This window comes from Anguilla anguilla, chromosome 1 (genome assembly GCF_013347855.1).
Source record: "Anguilla anguilla isolate fAngAng1 chromosome 1, fAngAng1.pri, whole genome shotgun sequence".
NCBI lineage: Eukaryota > Metazoa > Chordata > Actinopteri > Anguilliformes > Anguillidae > Anguilla > Anguilla anguilla.
The window spans coordinates 74,334,203-74,354,146 of NC_049201.1; the positions used below are offsets into that span (position 1 = coordinate 74,334,203).

Here is a 19,944-nt window from a genome sequence, read left to right on the forward strand (position 1 = left end):
AAACCAATGACATTTGTACCTTAATATTGTTATTATGTAAAACATTCTTGGTTTCTGTACACAATTGCTGGCTTCACATAGGACAGCACACCTTCACAATTGGATAATTGTATTTGTACTTCTAGAGAAAATACTGCTATTTAAGACAGTAGAATGAGGACAAAAGTAAAAAGAAAACCATCAATAATGTACCACAGAAACAGCACAGGGCAACGCATTACGAAGGAACATGGAGAGCAAGTGTCATTTCAGACATTTATTAAATATGTGACAGCTTGTTTGTCCAAGATTGTCCTCTTGCTAATTTCAATGTATGGGAATGAGTCTCGTCTTCCAGTCTCAGTTGCTTGCCATGATTTTGTTGACCCAGTCATTATAACGGCAGACTTTGGCATAAACCCCAGGGTAGCCACTCTCTGCACAGCCGAATCCCCAGGACACAACACCCTGCAGCTCACCGTTACACACTACAGGTCCCCCAGAGTCACCCTGACAGAGAGGGAGAGATACAGAGAGTAAGAGACAGAGAGGAGTATATAACTGTACAGAGAAGAAGCACAGGAAATATTAGAAAGAAATGCAGACATAAATAAGAGTGGATTGTCTCACCTAAGCACATAAATGGGATTAAGTTAAAGAATAAAGCAATTTAATGTTCACCCTTGATGTCCAAATGTATAGAAAGGCTATGTTAAAATTCTCAGAATGAAAGTATCCCAGGATCAAAGAGAAGTTTAGACCCAAGCACGGAAGGACACCAAAAATCAAATCGACGCTTGAATCCATGGAAGGTATCAGAATGCACACAAACAAACCTGGCAAGAGTCTTTGCCTCCTTCTAGGTATCCAGCGCAGAACATGTTATCAGTAATCAGGCCGCTGTAGGCGTTTCTACACTGTGAGTCAGATAGGATAGGCAGGTCCAGGCACTGCAACACTGATGCATAGTTAACTGGAAGGCAAAAGCGACACGGCATCATGTCACATCGCCAGTGCAAGACTCATAGACACAATACTTACCTGTTTCAATAGCGTGTTCAAGCCAAAAAAATAAAATAATAATTTAACCAGTTGACAACCTGTTGTTCAACCTGAAAATGTACTGTGTGCGTGGTTCTGGAGCTCAACAGTGAATTTTTCATAATTAAGTATGACATTAATGGAAATTTCCACCATAGCACGACCCACTGATGCACCTTCCCTTCCCCACAAACCCGCTCACCTCCGGTGTTGATCATGTTTCCCCAGCCAGACACAAGGCAGTAGTCACCAGCCTGGGCACAGCTAGTTGCTAGGGGAACAGGCTGCACATAATGATTGAAGGTGGCAGGCCGTTTCAGTTTGATGAGCATGAAGTCATTGTCTTGGTTACTCATGCTGTAGCCAGGGTGAGGAATGACCTTGTCGGCCCAGATCCTCTGTTCCGTCCCCTCCTCGCTGTATATGTCATGCTCCCCAAGATGGATCGCCAATCGAGGAGGTCTGGGGGAGAAGTTTAAATCAAGAGGCACCCGCACATATCAGGGCTCTACTGTGCTCCCAACTTGCTTCTGAAAACTGATGTGCTACCTGGGAAAAATAATTTAGGAGCTAATTGGGATGCATTAGTGTGCTCCTAAATTTTTCAACTTAGGAACACGTACTCCTTGGGAAAAAATGTTAGGGTAGGGTCATTGCATATTAGTTGCTGCAGATAAAGGTGAAGAACCTGAAATAAGTGGTATGCATTACATAACTAGTGATACCATACCTCAGATTAACATTGTGTGCAGCATGATCTACATGCCTGCAGCCACACGTCAGCAAACAATCACGGTGCATTGCTTAAAAATATATAGTAAATAAAGAACTTCATAATTTGGTATCAAAGCCCCTATTGGAAAACACAACGTATTCAGAAACTCTTTGACAGAAGTCAGAACTGGTGCGCGTGACAGGCACTCACGGAATGTAGCAGTGGGCTGCAGACACTGCCCACCACTCGTTGATGAGGGAGGCGCCGCACCAGCGAACCCCGTCGTCGTAGGTGAGGTACACCTGCCACGGCTGGGAGTGCCGGGGGCATTCGTAACCGCCGATGATCTTATCGTCCTCCGCCTCTGCGCTCCACACTGCCGCACAACAGCCGCCATGTTCAACAGCGCCGATTCGGTTCAATTTATTTTTAAAAACATTGCAGGTATTTAGCAGAAGCTCTCATCCAGAGCAACTTGAACAAATTTTTTTTTTTTTACACATTTACATCGCATCCAATCATACAGCTGGATATATACTGAAGCAATGCAGGTTGAGTACCTTGTTCAAGGGTACAACGGCAGTGTTCTACCAGGGAATCATTACATTACATTTTGAACCTGTGACCTTAATGTGCCCATTGTACTACACTGTAGCACCAAAGAAAGGGAGCTCAATCTAAGACAACCTCAGTGGCACCATCGCTCCCGAAAACGACTCAAACTGGAGTCCTCCATGTCGACACTGCCGCTCTAAGTTTAACACATTTCACTTTGAAAGCAACATATAATACCCATTAAAAAGCATGACTGTCTCCTCAGTGTGGTTAACTCACCAGCTGCCACAATCAGCAAGGCTAATAAAACGGTCCTCATCTCTGCTCAGAAGTGCAGTCCGCAAATGTAGCAGAGCAGCATTAAAACAGGTGCATATATGCACACGCATATCGACATGGGGCCAGCAGTTGGGGACCAGAACCATACACTGTGAATTGGATTGGATGAGTGGAAACGCCTATACATAGAACATATCAGACTGTTGGACAGAGAACATAGCCAAATGATAAAGCTTGTTGTGAAATATTCCAGCTGTATAAACTGTTCTTATCCAGTTCTTCCATGACCTGCTACAGTGCCAAGGTAATGCGCACACACTCTTTGCTTGAGGCAAGAAGCACTACAACTTTCCTCAAAATAGCCTCCTTTGGCTTTAATTACAATTAAATGAATTATTGGAAGTTTATACAATCATTTTGTGGGAGGTGGAGGGGTAGGAGGGAGGTGGACTGGTAATTAAATTTGAGTTAAATCATATCTATTCTAAGTTTTTTTTAAACCACAGGTAGCCCAATACCTTTGGCCTATAGTGCAATTTATCTACCCTTCCACCTCCAACATCTACAATAAAGCCTTCCCAGAAGAGTGGAGGTTGTTATAGCAACAAAGGGTGGACCAACAATATTAATGCCCAAAATTTTGGATGAGATGTCAGATGACAGGCATCCACATACTTTTGGCCATGTAGTGTATGAGCACTACATAAAACTCCAGAGAGATTCCTCTCATTGAATGTGCACAATATAAATCCATGAACCATAACATTCAGCCACATTCCATGCTTCAGATACACCATCTCTAATCAAAACTTTAATAAAACACAAGACTTCACATGATGTCAAAAGTTTTTATTTATTGCAATTTTGTCATTTTCATATTTGTGTGGATACAAGTAAAGTCTAGGAAAGTAAGGTACTACAATATTAGTGTTGCTTAACAAAAAAAATGTTAAATGGAGGTAGCATTACAAAGTAGCTAATACACATAACCGATTCACATTCAAGGGTTGGAAATGAAATCCAGTAAATGCAGCATCATATGGTACTGTGGTATCAAAAAAATAAACCAAAAAACCTGCATGTTTTTGTGAGCAAACTAGTTGTTTGCCCCTTGTAACAATGACATTGCAAGTAAAAGATGGACGATTGGAGGGGAAAAACAGATACATGAAAAATAGAAAATTAGTATAACAAACAGTATAGAGAAAATAATGGCAATAATAGTAATTCAGTAGTAGTCAGTAAAAAAGGCACAGTAAAAATTAGTCTACATGCTTTTCGAAATCATGATCATGCAACTTTTTCAAGACTTTTGGTGAACTTAGCATTCCAAATGCACCTTTCTCCCATTATATACCCGTGTAAATAAGCAATATTTTGAGAACACCAGTGTTTCAGAGAATTAATCCCATCACCACTTTAATTCTACTTAGTGAGGTATCTCCATTCTTCAAATGCCATTACATTAAGGGCACAACCATCCAGTGGAAGCTGAAAAGAACAGAACCAACTTCTTTTTTTCATTCACACAAAATGGAAATCATATTTTATTAAAGTAAGCTGGAATTTTGTCTGGTATGCAATTCCAATTCCAAGATCAGGACATTCTACATCAGTGGTGGGCAAGACCATTTCTGGAGGGTCAGTGTAGTGACACACAGAGTTCAGCTGTGATTAATGAACTTATCAGTAAATGCAGCTAAAATGGCAGATCATGCATATGACTGGGCCCCGCAAATACTGAAGTCATAAAATCCAGTAACTGATACAGCCCTCCATATCCACTTTTGTTCTATATGCACACATTTTCTACACTTTTGTTTTCCCAGTTTGCAAAAGTTTGAAAAGAACAAATATCAATTACAAAAGCATCCACTGCAATTGGGGCTCTTAATAAGAGTACAATCCCTTTTTTGGGCAGAGAAAACTTTAAAAATACAGTTTCAAATTTTCAATTTATGGATGGACTCCACTCTAATATAAGGCAAAATGTGAATCCATTAGAAATAAGGCACCCTACTCATCTCATGATATAAGGACCACAATGAGTTGGAAGATGGTCCTTTGCAGGGGAGTGCAAGAAGGGAGTGAGATTGATGTGTCCAGCTCAGATTCACAACATTTAAACAAATCACCCATTCACCCAGTCTTTCAACTTGTCATTTACCCTCCCCCCCAATCTAATTCACAAATTCTCAGCACTACCCCATTACTGCAACATCTCACGTTAAGAAAAGCCCATCCAAACAGACACAAATTATCACAATAACTATTAAGGAATACAGAATAAAATTTATATATTTCAGCGAGGAACACAGGAAAATATAAAACTGTAAACTTTTTAGACTCAATATTGTAGAACTGTCAAGTACATGAGAAAAATCCATCACACAGATGAAGTGTTTTGTTCAAGATTTGTTCAAAAAAATTGGGACAATAGCAGTAAATAGAATGCCAGTTTCTGAAGTTTAGGTCACCAAACATTTTTTGCCTTGAAGCTTCTGAACACAACAACCAGCACCCTCATTAGAGTAATGAGAAAAAAAAGTAAGAAAAATCAAAAAATGTCTGCCACACTGCTCCAGAAATGCAGCATGGGCGCTGGTTCACAATTACTCTCAATTTAATACATCAATTATAACAGTTGAAATTCACCTCAGAGCAGAACAAGTAACTCACCTCACAACGGAAATGGTTGCCAATTTTAAGGTAAAAACCTAGATCTTAAGGCTCTGCAGGACAAGGATGGCAGAGGTCAACTTGGAGTCTCCTTTATGCACACAGTTGTAGGACATTCATCAATGACACAAGTAGTAGCAGCTTTAGGGTTCATGGGAGCCTTTAAATCAGTGGTAACCAATCTCATTCCTAGTGACCTGCCATCCTGCAGGTTTTCATTACACCCTAATTTGGCACACCTGATTCTACAAATTAGCAGCTCAATGAGATCTCTCGCTGTTGAATGAAGCATTTCGTTAGGCTTGGAATGAAAACCTACAGGATGGTAGATCTCCGGGAATAGGGTTGGTTACCACTGCTTTAAATCATTCTGCCCTTATACATGACCTCTTTTGTGCAAAAGGTAACCAATTTCTCACTAGTAGAACAAACTGAGCTACACAGACTTTGGATCTAAAGATCCAAAAGATGGATCTAAAAGTTCACCCATGATGCTAAACCTATTTCTACAGCATGGCTGGGAGAAGCTCTTGAGAAATGACCTCACAACATGGGGCTTTTGCATGTGGTGCCATCATACTGGTTTCATGACCATCACTACTCAATCTTCTCACAGTTGACCACTGGCATGTTTCATATAATGCAGGTGTAACTCAGACTCTTGACTAAACCAGCTGCCACATTCAAAGCACTTCAGTGCCCCCTCTTCCTTCTCAACCACTTCGGCTTCCGCTTCCTCCACCTCTTCTTCCTCAAACTCCGCTTCAGATTCCTCCCTTTCCACCACTTCCTCCTCCGGCTCCGTACTCTCCTCTTCCTCAGCCATATCCACATCATCCATTGCCATGACAATCAGCTTTTTCAGTTCGGTTACTCTTCGGTTTCCACTCTGTGGCTTTCCCCCAATAGGGGTCTCGCTACCTTCCTTGTAGACACCCACATGCTTTTTACGGTGGGTGATCAGGTTGCCTAGCTGAGAGAAGGTCTTCTTGCACATCTGGCACACGTAGGGCTTAGCACCAGTGTGGGTGTTGCGGTGATAGCGCAGCTCAGCAGGCACACGGAAGGCCTTGGGGCAAAGGTCACACTTATGACGTTTGAGGTCATGTCCCAGCAAGTGCCGGTCAAGTCCTTTCGCCTCCTTGAACCCCTTTGCACAGGAAAGGCACCAGTATGGCTTCCTCGTATGAATAACCTTGTGGGCCATCCAGGTCTGCTGGGAATTAAAGATCTTGTTGCACTGGTCACATTTGTAATTTTCAGGGACAATCGGTTTGTTGTGCGTCTTCAAATGGACTATCAAATTGGCTTGGCGTTGGAATGTTCTGCCACACTCAGGGCAGGTGAAGAGCTCAGGCGGTGGCAATTTCTCAAGATGCATCTTCTGATGATTTTTAAAGGACTCCAGGTAAGAATAAACCTTACCACAAACAGAGCAGGCATAGACTTTGTGTGAGGGGCCATAGACGGGCCTTTCCTCTTCCGAGAGCATAGCGACTCGGGGACGAACCTTGAACACTTCAGAGGGATTAAGCTCCCAGCCACTGGAAAACCAGGTCTCGTCGTCGTTGACATCATCATCACCACCTTCACCCTTGTTATCTCTGTCAAGCCCAGCTCCTGCCTTTTTCATTTTCTTTCCTTCCTGATTTGGTGGCTTTTTCTTTAACTTCTTTATCTTTTGCTCCTCTTCCTCGTGTTCATGCTGACGGAGGTGGATCTTGAAGGCCTCCCAGCGGATGAACTGTTGTCCACAATCCTGGCATCTCATGCTACGCAGCTTCACTAAAGGAGGAGGAAAAAGAAAGCAAAATGAAAACAGACCAATAGGACCCGATAACTCAGGAGCATTCCTCGTTTAAAACATTTCTTATGGTTAAGAAGAGCACTGCTGTGGAATATAATGTAATCAACCTTTTCAGGGCAAAAAATACTAAACAAAAACAACCAAACACACATTCAAGTTAAGAATGTTTATTTAGGGATCCAAACACAACCCGTAAGTGGGCTTTCATTGCAAAGCAAATGTAACTAAGGGCTAAAACATAGCTTCAAATGTTACAAAGTTTTCAGAAATGTGTATACGAAACTTGTCCTACCTGCCTTAGCTACCACGCATAAACAAGTAGTTTGCCACATTTACTTTAATTTCAGAATGCTGTGGAGGGAATTGCCAATACACTTTCAGAAGCTTGTTCCAAATGTAAACAGAACATCTTATCTGTAAACAATTCTGTGTAGACATTGATACCTACTACAGTGTCCAACATTTTACAGGCATTAATGAAACTCTACTGTGTGCCCCTATCTGAAGGAACATGTTGTGTTTACTGTATCATCCATTATCATCCCAATATTTACTGAATCATCTAAACCAGATTGCAAAGATCAATAAACATTTACAGTGCAGAATATGAATAGGTAGAATTACATAGGTCTACAGTTTTCGGTGCCAGTGTGAAGATCTGAAACAAAAACAAAATGGAGGACTGGCTAACACAGCTGTGTCCGGACCGACAACAGCCAGCACAGTCATTCACCACACAGACAACCTCTTGATCACGGTTTACATTTGTTCCTATTTTGGGTTTGTCATAATTGTAAAATAACAACTGTGGCTGTATGGGCTACAGTGGCAGTAACATGACCATTTGTCATTTACATTCGGCAAGGCAACTCCTATGATCTGTCATTGACAGAAAAAGTGAAAACCATAAGTATATCCCTGTCCCTAGTTATGGAACTAGTATTAAAAGTTGTACACCCCTTTTTTTGCACTCAACTTGTAAATAGTCCTAGATATTCTACTAGAAAAATGCGTAAACCCTTAAACATCACATTTATAATTTTGCAGAGGCCCTGTATTCAGTTACCAATCAACACCAAGACAAACAAAAATACGGCAGCCTTTAAGTTCTGGCTGTATGACTATTCAGACATGGAATTCTTAAGGACCAGGACTAACTAACCACTGTAATGGTACCTTTCATAACATAGATTTTATGCTCAATTGGAGAAAAAAGGCTTGCAACTATATGCCACCTTCTAGAAATATATAAAGTTGACTATCATAAGAAGATCAGACTGGAAAATGGTTTAGACATATATTTAAAAGCACAAATTTTCAACCAGAACATCTACATATTTAGAATTAAATACTTCCTGATTTTGAAGACTACATTCTTGGCTGTGCTTGTATAAATAATTCTAAGGTATATACAGACTGAACATACTTTAAAAGAAACTTCAATTATGTGACAGAAAAGAAAAGAAAATGAAAACCACTAAAATAAAATGAAATCAAAACTAAAAAAACAAACATTAGCAGTAAATTATGGAACGCACACATAAAAAGAAGTTTTTTAAACACCTGCAAGGGTGTAGTCAAAAGTTGGGACAGAGGACATAGTTTAAGAATTTTATTTTTAGGATCTAAACTACTTTATTTTTAGACCACAAATTGCTAAATGTTTAAGCTATTCACACAATACAACATAATATACGCAAAATCAGATTCAAATGTACTATGAACTTTGGTATTACATTTACTGATAACTTTCAAGTTTCTGTTATAGAAAAATGCATACAATACCACTTAGTAATATCAGTTTTCAATTAAGTGTACACAGAAAAGGTATAACCAGTATTCATAATCAAACCAAGAGTGAATTGTCAGCCATAACCACATGAAGGGCTGATCCATGATGTCATGCTAGTAACAATGGGCTTGAAGACGACACTTAGTGCGCAGATCACTGTAAATCCAGATGTGATGGGCAAACTGAATACTTGCTAAAAGATCATTGCACTCCGACCCAAATAACCACCTACAACACACCCTTTGTAAACACTAGTACCTTTCTCTGCACAGATCTCCTTGCTTCCTGTCAAGATTTAAATTACAAACTGTAAAATAAAGAAGTGCATCCAATTTTAATGAGCTCTTTTTAAAGACAGGTAGTGTAGTGAGTCTCAACCACAAGACTCCTCTCCCTCGCTCATGTCCTTTACAATAGAATTACATTTTCAGAATTGTGTGCTTAACAGAAACATGTCTACTTAATGCAGGTTTATGACCATTTACAAACAAAAAATATGGAGCACCAGTTTCATATTAATAAAGACAAAGGTTTAAACTATTTTTTAATACTTAAAAAATATTAGGAATAAAGATTTGCAGCTAACTTTCTGGAGGGCACCTGTATACATACATAAACGTTTGTTTTAGCAATTGGATTTAGGCATAAGTCCAGTTCAAAAGAGAGCCTGAGAAAAGAGAAAAGGTTATTTTACTATGACCTGAAGAAGGTATTTAAGATTCAAGAACATCCGCCCTATTTTGCATCGTTGCATACTTGTTAGAAAAAAATTTCCCACCACTGCCATGATTTGTTGTGTGCCAGAATCAGTCAATTGCTAGCAAGTCTCTAGATCAACTTTCTCTGGCAAAAATTATGAAAATACATAAACAAGTGAGACATTGCTTGGGCCACAGTGCGGTTAGAGTTTAATGAGAACTAATGCTCAAGCACACACAAATTCCCCAGTGGAAAGTCAGTGTTAAGACTTCCTCAGGTTAAATAACTGAATGTACCCAGACCACACCCTCACTGCAGTTTCCAAAAAGGTGTATTCTGAGAGTTTGCATGCTAGGTTCCAGGTTCAAGTCACACAAATAAGTCAGTATTGACCACTAGCATGCGCAATGTAGTGCTGGTGAAGCTCCACCTCTCGAGTAAATGTGATTCCACAGTCAATGCAAGTCAGGCCATCGCCGTCTCTTGCTCGATCTACCAAGATCGAGTCCCCTCCATTCTCATTCCGCTCTTTTTTCTCACTCATACATTCCTGGTGATGATCAATGAGCTCATGGATCTGGCTAAAGGTTCGGGGACACAAAGAACAGCGGTAGGGGTCATCCATGCTGTGTACGGTCTGGTGCTGCTGTAGGGCAAGGAAATTTAGAAACGTCTCTTCACAGTGCGGGCACTTGTAATGCACACGTGACGGAGTACCAGTGGTGGCTGCATTAGTCTGATCTTGGGTATACTGGGTGACACAGTCCTCAGATTTAGGACCGACCTCAGTGGGTGCTGAAAATGTGCTGAGCCTATATCGTAGGTCAGCTGGAAGGCGTCGACGGACCTCATCATGCCAGACAAGATGCTGTTGGAGCTGCGTCTCCGTCCAATAGCCACGGCAGCACAGCGCACAACAAAATGGCCGGCTTTTGGCTATGTCTTTATGAGCCTCTAGTCTTTCAAGACTGGGGAAAGCTTTGCCACACTTATGACATTTAAAGAGCCATTTATACGTGTGTTCAGGGAGTTTAGGTGGTGGTACGGGGTCCTGCACCTCCGCCTCAACAGATTTCAATTTCCTCTCGGTCACTACACAGACTTTCCTGTGATTATAGAGTGCCCCCTGAGAACTGTATCGCTTCTCACATCCAGTGCAAACGAAGGACTTGGATGCCGTTTTAGAGCTCGCAGTCTTTCGGCTTTTGCGATGCATCTGCCATCGATGTGCCCGTAATCCTCTAACCTTGTAGAAACGTTTACCACAGTCAGGGCAACCGTGAAGCTTTAGCTTAACCTTCTTTGAGGTTGCAGATGCTGGCTTCTCTGAGACTGGTTCCCCAAGTTGGGCACATTCTTCACCAGAATGAACCTGGGAACGATGCTTCAGCATATCATTCTCTGAAGAGAAGCTCAGGTTACACTGGTCACAGTCAGAGACATTGGCATGGTGAGTCTGGTAGTGTGTAGCCAAGATGGAGGCACGGGGGAAACTTCTCTCACATTTTGGACAGGATATCTTGCTTGAAGGATTGCTTCTGGACACCTGAGTGGACTCAAGTGAAGACGCAGGCTGTGTCTGGGCTTCAGATTCTGGGTGATGCATTTGGTGTCGTCGAAGAACACAATAGTAGAAGAATCCTTTCCTGCATATGTTGCAGCGATAAGGCCCCTCATTCACAGTCTTGTCCTTCCTGGAGGTAGACGTATCAGTTGATAAAGTGCTTGCAAACTTCTTATCAGTGTGCCACCGTCTGTGCGTCCCCAGAGCCGAGTTGGTGCCAAAGCTCCTGCCACATTCTGGACAAATGTACAGACCTTTACTTTCACTGCCCTCCTCTTTACATTTAGTCTCCTGAACTACGGAGACTGGGGAGCTCGAAACGTCTACAGCAGTCTGACTCTTACGATGAATTCTCTTATGGAAATTCAGAGCTCCAATGACAGAGAACCTTCTCCCACACTCTTTGCATTGGTATTTCCCACAATCTAAGGACCTGTTTGGAGCATCAGAAACAGACTTTAATGAGTCGTTGGATACACCCTGTGCAAGCTCACTGGTTTGGTCTGTGACCTCACTGAGGCAACCACTGTGTTTTTTGCTGAGGTGATCTTGCAATTCCGTGTTAACAGAGAAAAGAGCAGGACAAAAGGAACACTTGAATACTTGAGCATCAGAATTTGACAATGAGGAAAATGGGTATCCAGTCTCATAGCCATGGCTCCTCATATGGAACTGGAGGGCCATAGCACGGGAGAATCTTTTTCCACAATCTGGGCAGCTGTATGTATTCTTTTCCAGCTGCTCTATTTGTTGTTCAAAAGACTTCACCGGGGGTGGGATGCCTTCAGAGTCATGCACCTGTTGGTGCTTGAGGAAACAGGTAAGCATGCGATAGGACTTACCACATACCTTACACGTGTGGTTCATTTGTGGCATAGAGCGATGTCGCTTCATGTGACAAGCCAAAATCCCTCTATGACGAAACCTCTTGCGACAAATGGGGCAGGTAGCCCTCTTACTAATGGAACGGGTGTGGCCATTTACAGAGGTAAGTGGTTCAGATGTGTCATTGTTTTCCTTGACTTCTGTGCAATGTTGATTTTGCTTGTGCTGAGAGAATGCGCCAAATGACCAAAAACCCTTCCCACACTGCTCACAGTGGTAAACCTTCGGACCAAGCAGTGTCTTCCTAGGATTGAACACTTCCTTCTTAATGCTGACTGCTGTATCGCTTTTGTCCTCAACAGAATGGCAAGCTTTGCGGTGGTTGTAAAGAGCACCATAACTAGAGTATGACTTCTCACAATGTGCACACTTGTGTGTTCTTTCTATTCTCACTTGCTTTGCATGGTGCTGCTGGTGAGACTGCAAAGCAGATGCTCGAGAGAACCGCAATCCACACACTTCACATTTGAAGTTCTTCTTCTGCAGCCCTGCGAGTTGGTATGACAAAGATTTATAAGGTTTTGGATCTTCATGCTGCCTCATGTGGTTGTAATGCGAGTTAAGTGTGGTACTCTCCTTGCCGCACTCATTGCATTTGTAAAGACCATTTTCCAAATAAGCCTGTGTGGGAGCATTCCGCTTCCATGTTTTGATACTTGCAGCCCGTCCCATTGGTCCTCTATGCCACAACCTGTGACAGCGTATAGCACTAGCACTGGAGAACCTCCGACCACACTCTGGGCAATCAAAGCTTGTCTTTTGTGGTGGGTTTCTCTCACTCTCAACTTGTTTTGCCTCATAGTCCATTTCTAGATCAGCACCTGCCTTTGATTTCAAAGGAAGAGGTGCCTCATCCAAAAGGCTCAGGGGAACCTTTCCTTTCTTTGCTTCCTGGTGTGAATCACACTCCATCTCAGGTTCAGTTTTTGACTCAGACACTGGCTCTGGCTCTGGCTCATGTTCTCTGAAGGAGTCATCTGATCCACTTATGCTTACAACTTCCACAATTAAATCATCAATTTCATTCTCATCCACTACTGCGTGGTCATCAGCTTCATTATAGCCAAGGTCTTCGCTAACCTGATTAGCTTGAGGGGTTTCCTGGGAATAGACCAGGGCTCCAATAGCAAAGCTTTCAGGCTTTACCTTGTCACACAAGTACAATTTCTGTGGTGGAGACAAAGATGTTGGGGTGGTGACTGGTTTCTGCGTGGCCGCCTTCTCAGTGGCATTGCCAAAAACATCAGTATGGCAAAGTTGATGGGACTGAAGAGCCGTGGCCCTTGAAAAACGGCGCCCACAGTCTTGACACTCAAATGCCTTCTTCTTCAGCTGGCATACCTGATGCAAAAAGGACTTCGCTGGTGTCTCTCCACTGTGCACTACCCGCTGGTGCTTTTCGTAAAAGGTAAGAGAGGTGAAGATCTTCCCGCATTCCTCACACGAAAAAGATTGTCCACTGTTGCCGATTTTGGCCCGCCTGATATGCCAACGCTGATGGATGGCAAGAGCAGTACTTGTCAGAAAGCTCTTGTCACATTCGGAACAACTAAATGACTTCTTCGCGTCTTCCTTCAGCTTTACTTCCAAGCATTTGGAATGCGAGGTGAAGCGCTGGTGTGTACTCAAGCCAGTGGTGGTGCTGAACGCTCGTCCACACTCGCGACACTCATAGAGCAGTTTGTGCTTTTTGTCTTCCACGATTGCCACGTCTCCGTTTTCAACCACAGGCTCAGGAGTGGAAAGAGGTTTCTCTGCACCACTGTTGCGGGACTTGATCAGTTTGACTTCATGGCAACGACGGTGAGCGTCAAGAGCTGAAGCACGGGAGTAAGAGCGGCCACAAGTAGGGCACTGAAATGACTTTTTTTTGAGGTGAGCCAACTGGTGGAAAACAGACTTGGAGGCCTGTTTGTGTGAACGTTGATGGTTGAGGCAGAGGCCGATTGAGGAGTAGGTTTTGCCACAGTATTCGCATTCAAAAAGACGTTGCTTTGGCACTGCTACTTCGGCCCCCGGTTCCTGTTTGAGGGCTTGGTTGCGGTGCTTAAGTTGGTGAGTGAAAAAGCCCCTTGAACTGGAGAACTTTCGGCCACAAATGGCGCAGCACAATGTTCGGCGGCCCCCATCCTCAGAGACCAGCAGATCATCCCACTGCGCATCCGAGTCCAGGCAGACTATAGGGCCATCGTGGACATGTTCACGTTGGTGCTCCAGGTAGGCCTCCCTCTGACCAAAGGCTTCACCGCAATCCACACAGCGGAAAAGCCAATCCCCTAAAAATAGAAAGGGGAAAATGGGAGGTCAGGGCCACTCCTGCTCTCAAAAAAGAGGAAAAAAAAGAAAAAAACAAAATGATAACAAAGCCATAAATGCAGAATTAAAAACAAATATATAATAGTTTCCAACCCCCCTAAACAAAATAACATCGACATGTTTATGTGAGAACAATTTATTTCCATTTAGTGGTACAGATTTTTAAATGCTGGGTTACAAAAACAAAACAAAAACAGAAACAAACATTTTAACTGAATGCAAAATACATACAAATTCACATTGTGACAGTAACCTATTTTAAAGTTAAACAAAATTGTAACAATAGTGTGCTGAAAAGATTGAAGGAATGAAAACCAACCGTACTACTGGCCCCGAGGGTCAGATCAGAGTATCCCTGCTTTATTCTCTTCTATATTGAAGCTAAATTCAAAGGTTTCTGGAATGCAGTTGCCCATCTCTCATGTCAAGAACATCTACACTAACATTTAACTAAGATTACACTTGCGGTAGGATTACAGATTCATATTAGCCTTTGACTGCAAACTCTGGTGTAATCTCTCATGTTGTACACTGTCCCTGTTTAATACATAGTCCCTCCAGGATTTCGGGGAGTTTTTTTGTGATTCTTGTGATCAAAAATGATTGATTTTGCAGTTGTTTTTCTCAAAAATTGCGATGCAATTTGCGAAGGTGTGTGATTTTTTTGAGGTAAAATTGCGGGAATTGGCAAAAATTGCAAGTCAAGGAAAAAAATTTTTTTAATACTGCTTCCTAATGAGGAAAGAGTCATATGTAATCACTTCATATGCTAATAACCATACTGCACATCACAGAAATAGCTGGAAATATTTTAGTTCTCATCTTTTTTTAGATGAGTTATAAAAGTGACATAGCATTACAAAACAGACAGTCTGTGACTGCAATATAGAATACAGAGGCTACATCTTCTGTTAAAATAAGTGCTTTAAATGCTTTTTAAATAATATTAATTCAACACATAGGCCTACTGTATGCACAAAAACGAAGTGTAATCTCTTACAACTGTAAGGGTGTATAAAACTCATGTAATTCAACACATACTGTATGCACAAAAACAAAGTGCAATCTCTTACAACCATTCAACATTACTGAAGACTCCTGTGACAGATAAGTACTTATGATTCATTTCCCTAACCATTTTGTCATGCATTTCTTTATGACCACAGCCCCTACAGACGCATTTTGCTACGTAAAAAAACTAGCTTTATAAAGACTAAAGCTAGCTGGCTATCTGGTTCTGATCATTACTGACATTAAAATATAAATTATTCCGCTATTTTACATAGTTTATGCAAACACAACTGAAAGAAAAGGAGAAAAGCGTGAAAGCTCAAATACAGTCATTTTAGTTTGCTAGTTGAGCCGCAGAAGCTTTCCACCACTGTTGTAAATAGCTAATAGCTGGTGGAAACGTTGCTCCCTCCGGTTCCAAGATCACAAGCATCGTCACTAGTTGTTTTCCAGCAGGAAACACTGCATTTACTTTATCTTTTTTTATTTGGTGAAAATATGGCTAGAGTTTGTTGTGCTGGTTAGGGTCAGGCCGTACAGACATGGAACCTAGCTCAGGCCTTGAGATGTAGACCTCTACTATCAATATAGTTTATGGCTAGAGCTTTCATTTTTAAAGCTTTATCATGCACACAGTGAAGGTAAAGAAACACATGACAACTTATAGGCTAAATTTCTCATCGACTAATCACCCCTAAAGTTAGCCAAACTAGCACCCCTCTCTCTCATCAAATGCAGCCTACAACGACAACTCAAAAACAAATTTTTGAAGGTTTGACAGGCAGTGGCTTCCCTACACAGAGGCACCAGTTGCACAGCACCACTGCTGAAATTATGGCACTGCTAGAATTTATTTTAACTATGCTTAGACTCAAACGAGCCCATTAGCACAAAATAACTTTGTTGAAACAAACGAGTAAAACTGTGGCCAATATTATCCGGTAATTTCCTTGACACTACTATCAGCAGAACATTAATCTTTTTCCATATTTTTCATACGTATGAAGGCATGAAATTTGCATAAATGGTTGTGCTTATTTACTTTCGCGTTCAAGTTCACTTGTAATATGTAACATCTTTGGTCACTGTTAGTTGTTTCGGGAGGGGGGGGGCATTATGAGAGTCTGTTACGAGTGGTGTTCCTCATAACCCCAGCTCATCGGTAACAAATGATAAACACGTACGAGCGAAAAATGACCAGCTATATAATACGTATGAATGCGATGTTGACATGAACATTGGTGAATCAGCTGTGGAGCTGTGCTGTAGTACTGTTCCAAGAATCAACCGTTCGTGTGCGCGTGCAACACAGCAGAGTTGCGCCATAACCTTGGGAACACTTGCGAAACCCATGTTCTGTGGCTGGAAAGAAAAAAATCCTAGGGGAAACGATGCCGATGGAAAGAGCGATGAGAGTTCAAAACCGGAGTTTCAGGGAGCGAACGTCACTTCAGGGTGGGTACATTTCATTAACTTGCAAGTATCTTGGCTGAGCCAGGGTGAGTGTAGCCCATATCGCGAGGGGGTGATTAACAGAATATCCGGTTACTCCCTAAGACACAGTGCCAGAGCGGTATGGTGAATACAAACCTTAAAAAGAAAAGAAAAGAATGTTGCTCTTAAAACTTTACTGTGCTAACAAAGTAGCCGGCTGAGTTTTATTGTAGATGGCTAAAAAGCCAGCAGAGGGCTGAATTTAAGAATTCTGTGTTACTCAAAGATCACAAGTAGCGATGTTGGGGCAATTCCATTTCAATTCAGGAAAAGAGGACGGTCTGCGACATATCCTAAAATGTTTGTTATGTTCATAATGCCCGCCCATCCCTGCTCTCTTCTTTTGAAATCCAACATATGGTCACCATGTCGTTCCGCCTCCACCCAACACCCACCCAATTCCGTGATCGATCGCAAGCACCTTCGCTAGCAGCTTTCCTGTGGAAAACAGTGCATTATTCTACTGCACTGTATGGGGTTGGCCTATTATTTCAGTGATCGAGCTCATCTTATAATTTGGCTTGAAAATGGGCTGGCTTGATTCGGGCCTTTAAGACGTCAGGCTTGGGCTGACTCGGTCCTCGCCTCGCGCGTCAATGCAGACCTACTAGATGTAACAATTCCAACAGAAATTGCTGGCCTCTATTCATGCAAGAGTTTCAAACGAACAACTTTATTTAGGCTAAGACCGTGAAATTCATTTGAACCATTTTCATAAAGGCTTCAGTATGCAAACATAAAAACAGTTGTTATGGGCCCAGACAATATGAAATATTTTAAACATTACCAATCAGACTCCAAATACAATAAAAGCTATGGGAAGACAAAGCACCAGTTAATCAATAAATTTTCCTCTGCTTTTCAGGCATTCAAGGAAGGACATGTATTCTGTAATACATTTAAATCTATACAATATCAGCCCTATTTACTTTATAAGTTTTGATGGGTTAGGGGAGGACAATGAAGTTGAATTCAAGTATAAGTATAAGTATATATATATATATATATATATATATATATATATATATATATATATATATATATATATATATATATATATATGTATATATGCCCTCCCCTAATGCATTATATGTTTATTTGGTGGTCCCAGCTCATGCATCATACATGAACCAATCACTTAACTCATTCAAATGTACAGTAACACTTGCCAATCTAGTGTAAAAAGGGCATTTCTTGGGTTCCTTTTCACACTCAGGATGATTCAGTAGTCGATTTTTAAAAAATCATTTTACGATATTATGTAATAATTTTGCATTAACAGCACGGTTTAATATGAAATTCTTATCTAAATTTTAAGTTACAACCCTTTAGCTAACCACAATTTATATTACAAGGTATCTGTAATTAACGAGCCAGCAAGAGAGAAAAATCAATTATAGGCAAAATACCAAAAGTATAATTGTAAATATATTTTTCAAACTCATATATACAAACTTTTTTTACTGCACTTTTGTCGTATTAAAGAGCACAATTTCAGCCACCTTTCGTTTCTTCCAAGTGGCAACATCAAATCAACGTTCACCATTTTAAGCCACAGATCGAACGAAAAATCGCCGATCGAACAAAACGCGCCTAAAACGTGAGCCCTTCATATCCTCGCGAGAACGGCACAAAAGAAAAAACATCCAAGACATGCTATGTTGCTCGTTTTGCACGTAAAAAATTCAATAAAAATAGTTGCCAGCGTTATATTTTACACACACACAACTATACAGCAGGCATACCAGATTGGTATAAGAAAAAGTACTAGTTTTAATTTAATCGCGGAGTTGCGTTTTTAGCTATACTTTATCGATGATGGACACCAAGCTAGCCAAGCAAAAACGTGTCGCTCACTAGCAAAATAGCTCACTGGCCATAAACAACGTTACCACGCAAAGTTTTGTGGTAAGCTTTTCCAGATGCGTAAAATTTAAACGACTTCCAAACGTGCTCTAAACTGGATACAAACAATTGCAAATAAATCATGAAAATACAACAAAATCACATTTGAGACTTCCTTCAACATTTAGCGCTAGGCTAGCAGTAGCTTATGCTATGGTGCCCTGTCAGTATATGCTTCAACTGGTTAACATTTTTTAGAGTAAAGATTCGTGAAGTCACTCACCGTCTACACTTTCATTGTCTCTGTTAGACTCCTTGTTTGGGGTTCTCTCCAAACTCTCGTCGACATCGACTAACTTTATTTGGACATATTCGTCTTCCTCGATGCGTTCTTCTTTGATTGCTATGGCTGGGGCAGCGTCCATCACTGCAGTTTCGGGGCGACGCTTGGTTGGTGTTGGTTCGGCGTTGCTTGAATCTTCGTCCTCGCTTGACTGTTCCACTTTAATAATTTTGGAATTCATGGGTAGTGGGGAGACAACGGTCTTCTTGACACCCGGCTGCTTGTTTTCAACGGATAATTCTTCTACGTTTGTCTCAATACGACCTCCGTTTACCGTGTAAACAGCAGCCATGATGGCTCACCTTGTTTCTGCGCGCAGCACTCGACTTTCTTCTGTACACACCAGACTAGCCTACAAAAGCAACAGAGAAAACGCGGCTGTCTGGCCCAAGGAAATTACGCAACAATACTACTGACAACTTCCTGCGTAGCGAAATATGGCTGCGCATTATGTGTTAAAACGGAGTCAAAAACATAAACTAGATTAGTAAATTGGTTTCAGGAGAATTCAGTTGACAAAACAGATTTATAGAAGCCGACAGAGTTAAATATAAGATACTTTTCTAAAGATTATGACATTTTCAACAAAAATATAAAGGCTTTTTTTCTTAAATTGTGAATTTCAATATATTTTGACGTAGGTGTAATTAGCATCGGCTTGCTAGTTCGTTCTGGGTATTGGTCACAAGAACAATATGATAAATAGCCTGTGCATTACTTCTCCAGTACAGAAGCTCACTGAATTATCTTTTTTAGGCCTAGTAGCCATCTAGATAGCCCTAGCTACGTGATTCGCTAAAAGCGAACTCGCTTTTGTAAAATAATAAAATAAAAAAATTAAATCAATGTTACATGTTTGGATGTAGCCTACGGTCATCTCAAATATCGCGATGCCCCCCACCAACAGGATATCCCGCCTTCCCCTCAAAAGCTTTTATAG

At 41.3% G+C, this 19,944-nt stretch overlaps 2 protein-coding genes across 3 annotated transcripts; both read right to left on the minus strand.

Annotated features, from left to right (window-relative positions):
- Window positions 1-241: 241 nt before the first annotated feature.
- Window positions 242-2,672, minus strand: LOC118229751 (trypsin-2-like). Its single transcript, XM_035422066.1, has 5 exons — window positions 2,570-2,672; window positions 1,946-2,111; window positions 1,223-1,482; window positions 816-952; window positions 242-489 (listed from the first exon to the last, which is right to left on the minus strand). Exons 1-5 carry the CDS (start codon window positions 2,607-2,609, stop codon window positions 340-342), a joined length of 753 nt encoding a protein of 250 aa, XP_035277957.1. The 5' UTR covers window positions 2,610-2,672; the 3' UTR covers window positions 242-339.
- Window positions 2,673-3,403: 731 nt separating this feature from the next.
- On the minus strand, window positions 3,404-19,874 carry si:ch211-261d7.6 (zinc finger protein 184). 2 transcript variants are annotated; one of them, XM_035421744.1, is made up of 3 exons: window positions 19,857-19,874; window positions 18,945-19,356; window positions 7,207-14,271 (listed from the first exon to the last, which is right to left on the minus strand). In XM_035421744.1, exons 2-3 carry the CDS (start codon window positions 19,294-19,296, stop codon window positions 9,929-9,931), a joined length of 4,695 nt encoding a protein of 1,564 aa, XP_035277635.1. In that variant the 5' UTR covers window positions 19,297-19,356; window positions 19,857-19,874; the 3' UTR covers window positions 7,207-9,928. The 2 variants fall into 2 exon arrangements, with proteins under 2 accessions (XP_035277644.1, XP_035277635.1); XM_035421753.1 differs by lacking the exons at window positions 7,207-14,271; window positions 19,857-19,874 and adding an exon at window positions 3,404-7,033 and having other exon boundaries at window positions 18,945-19,772.
- Window positions 19,875-19,944: the final 70 nt, after the last annotated feature.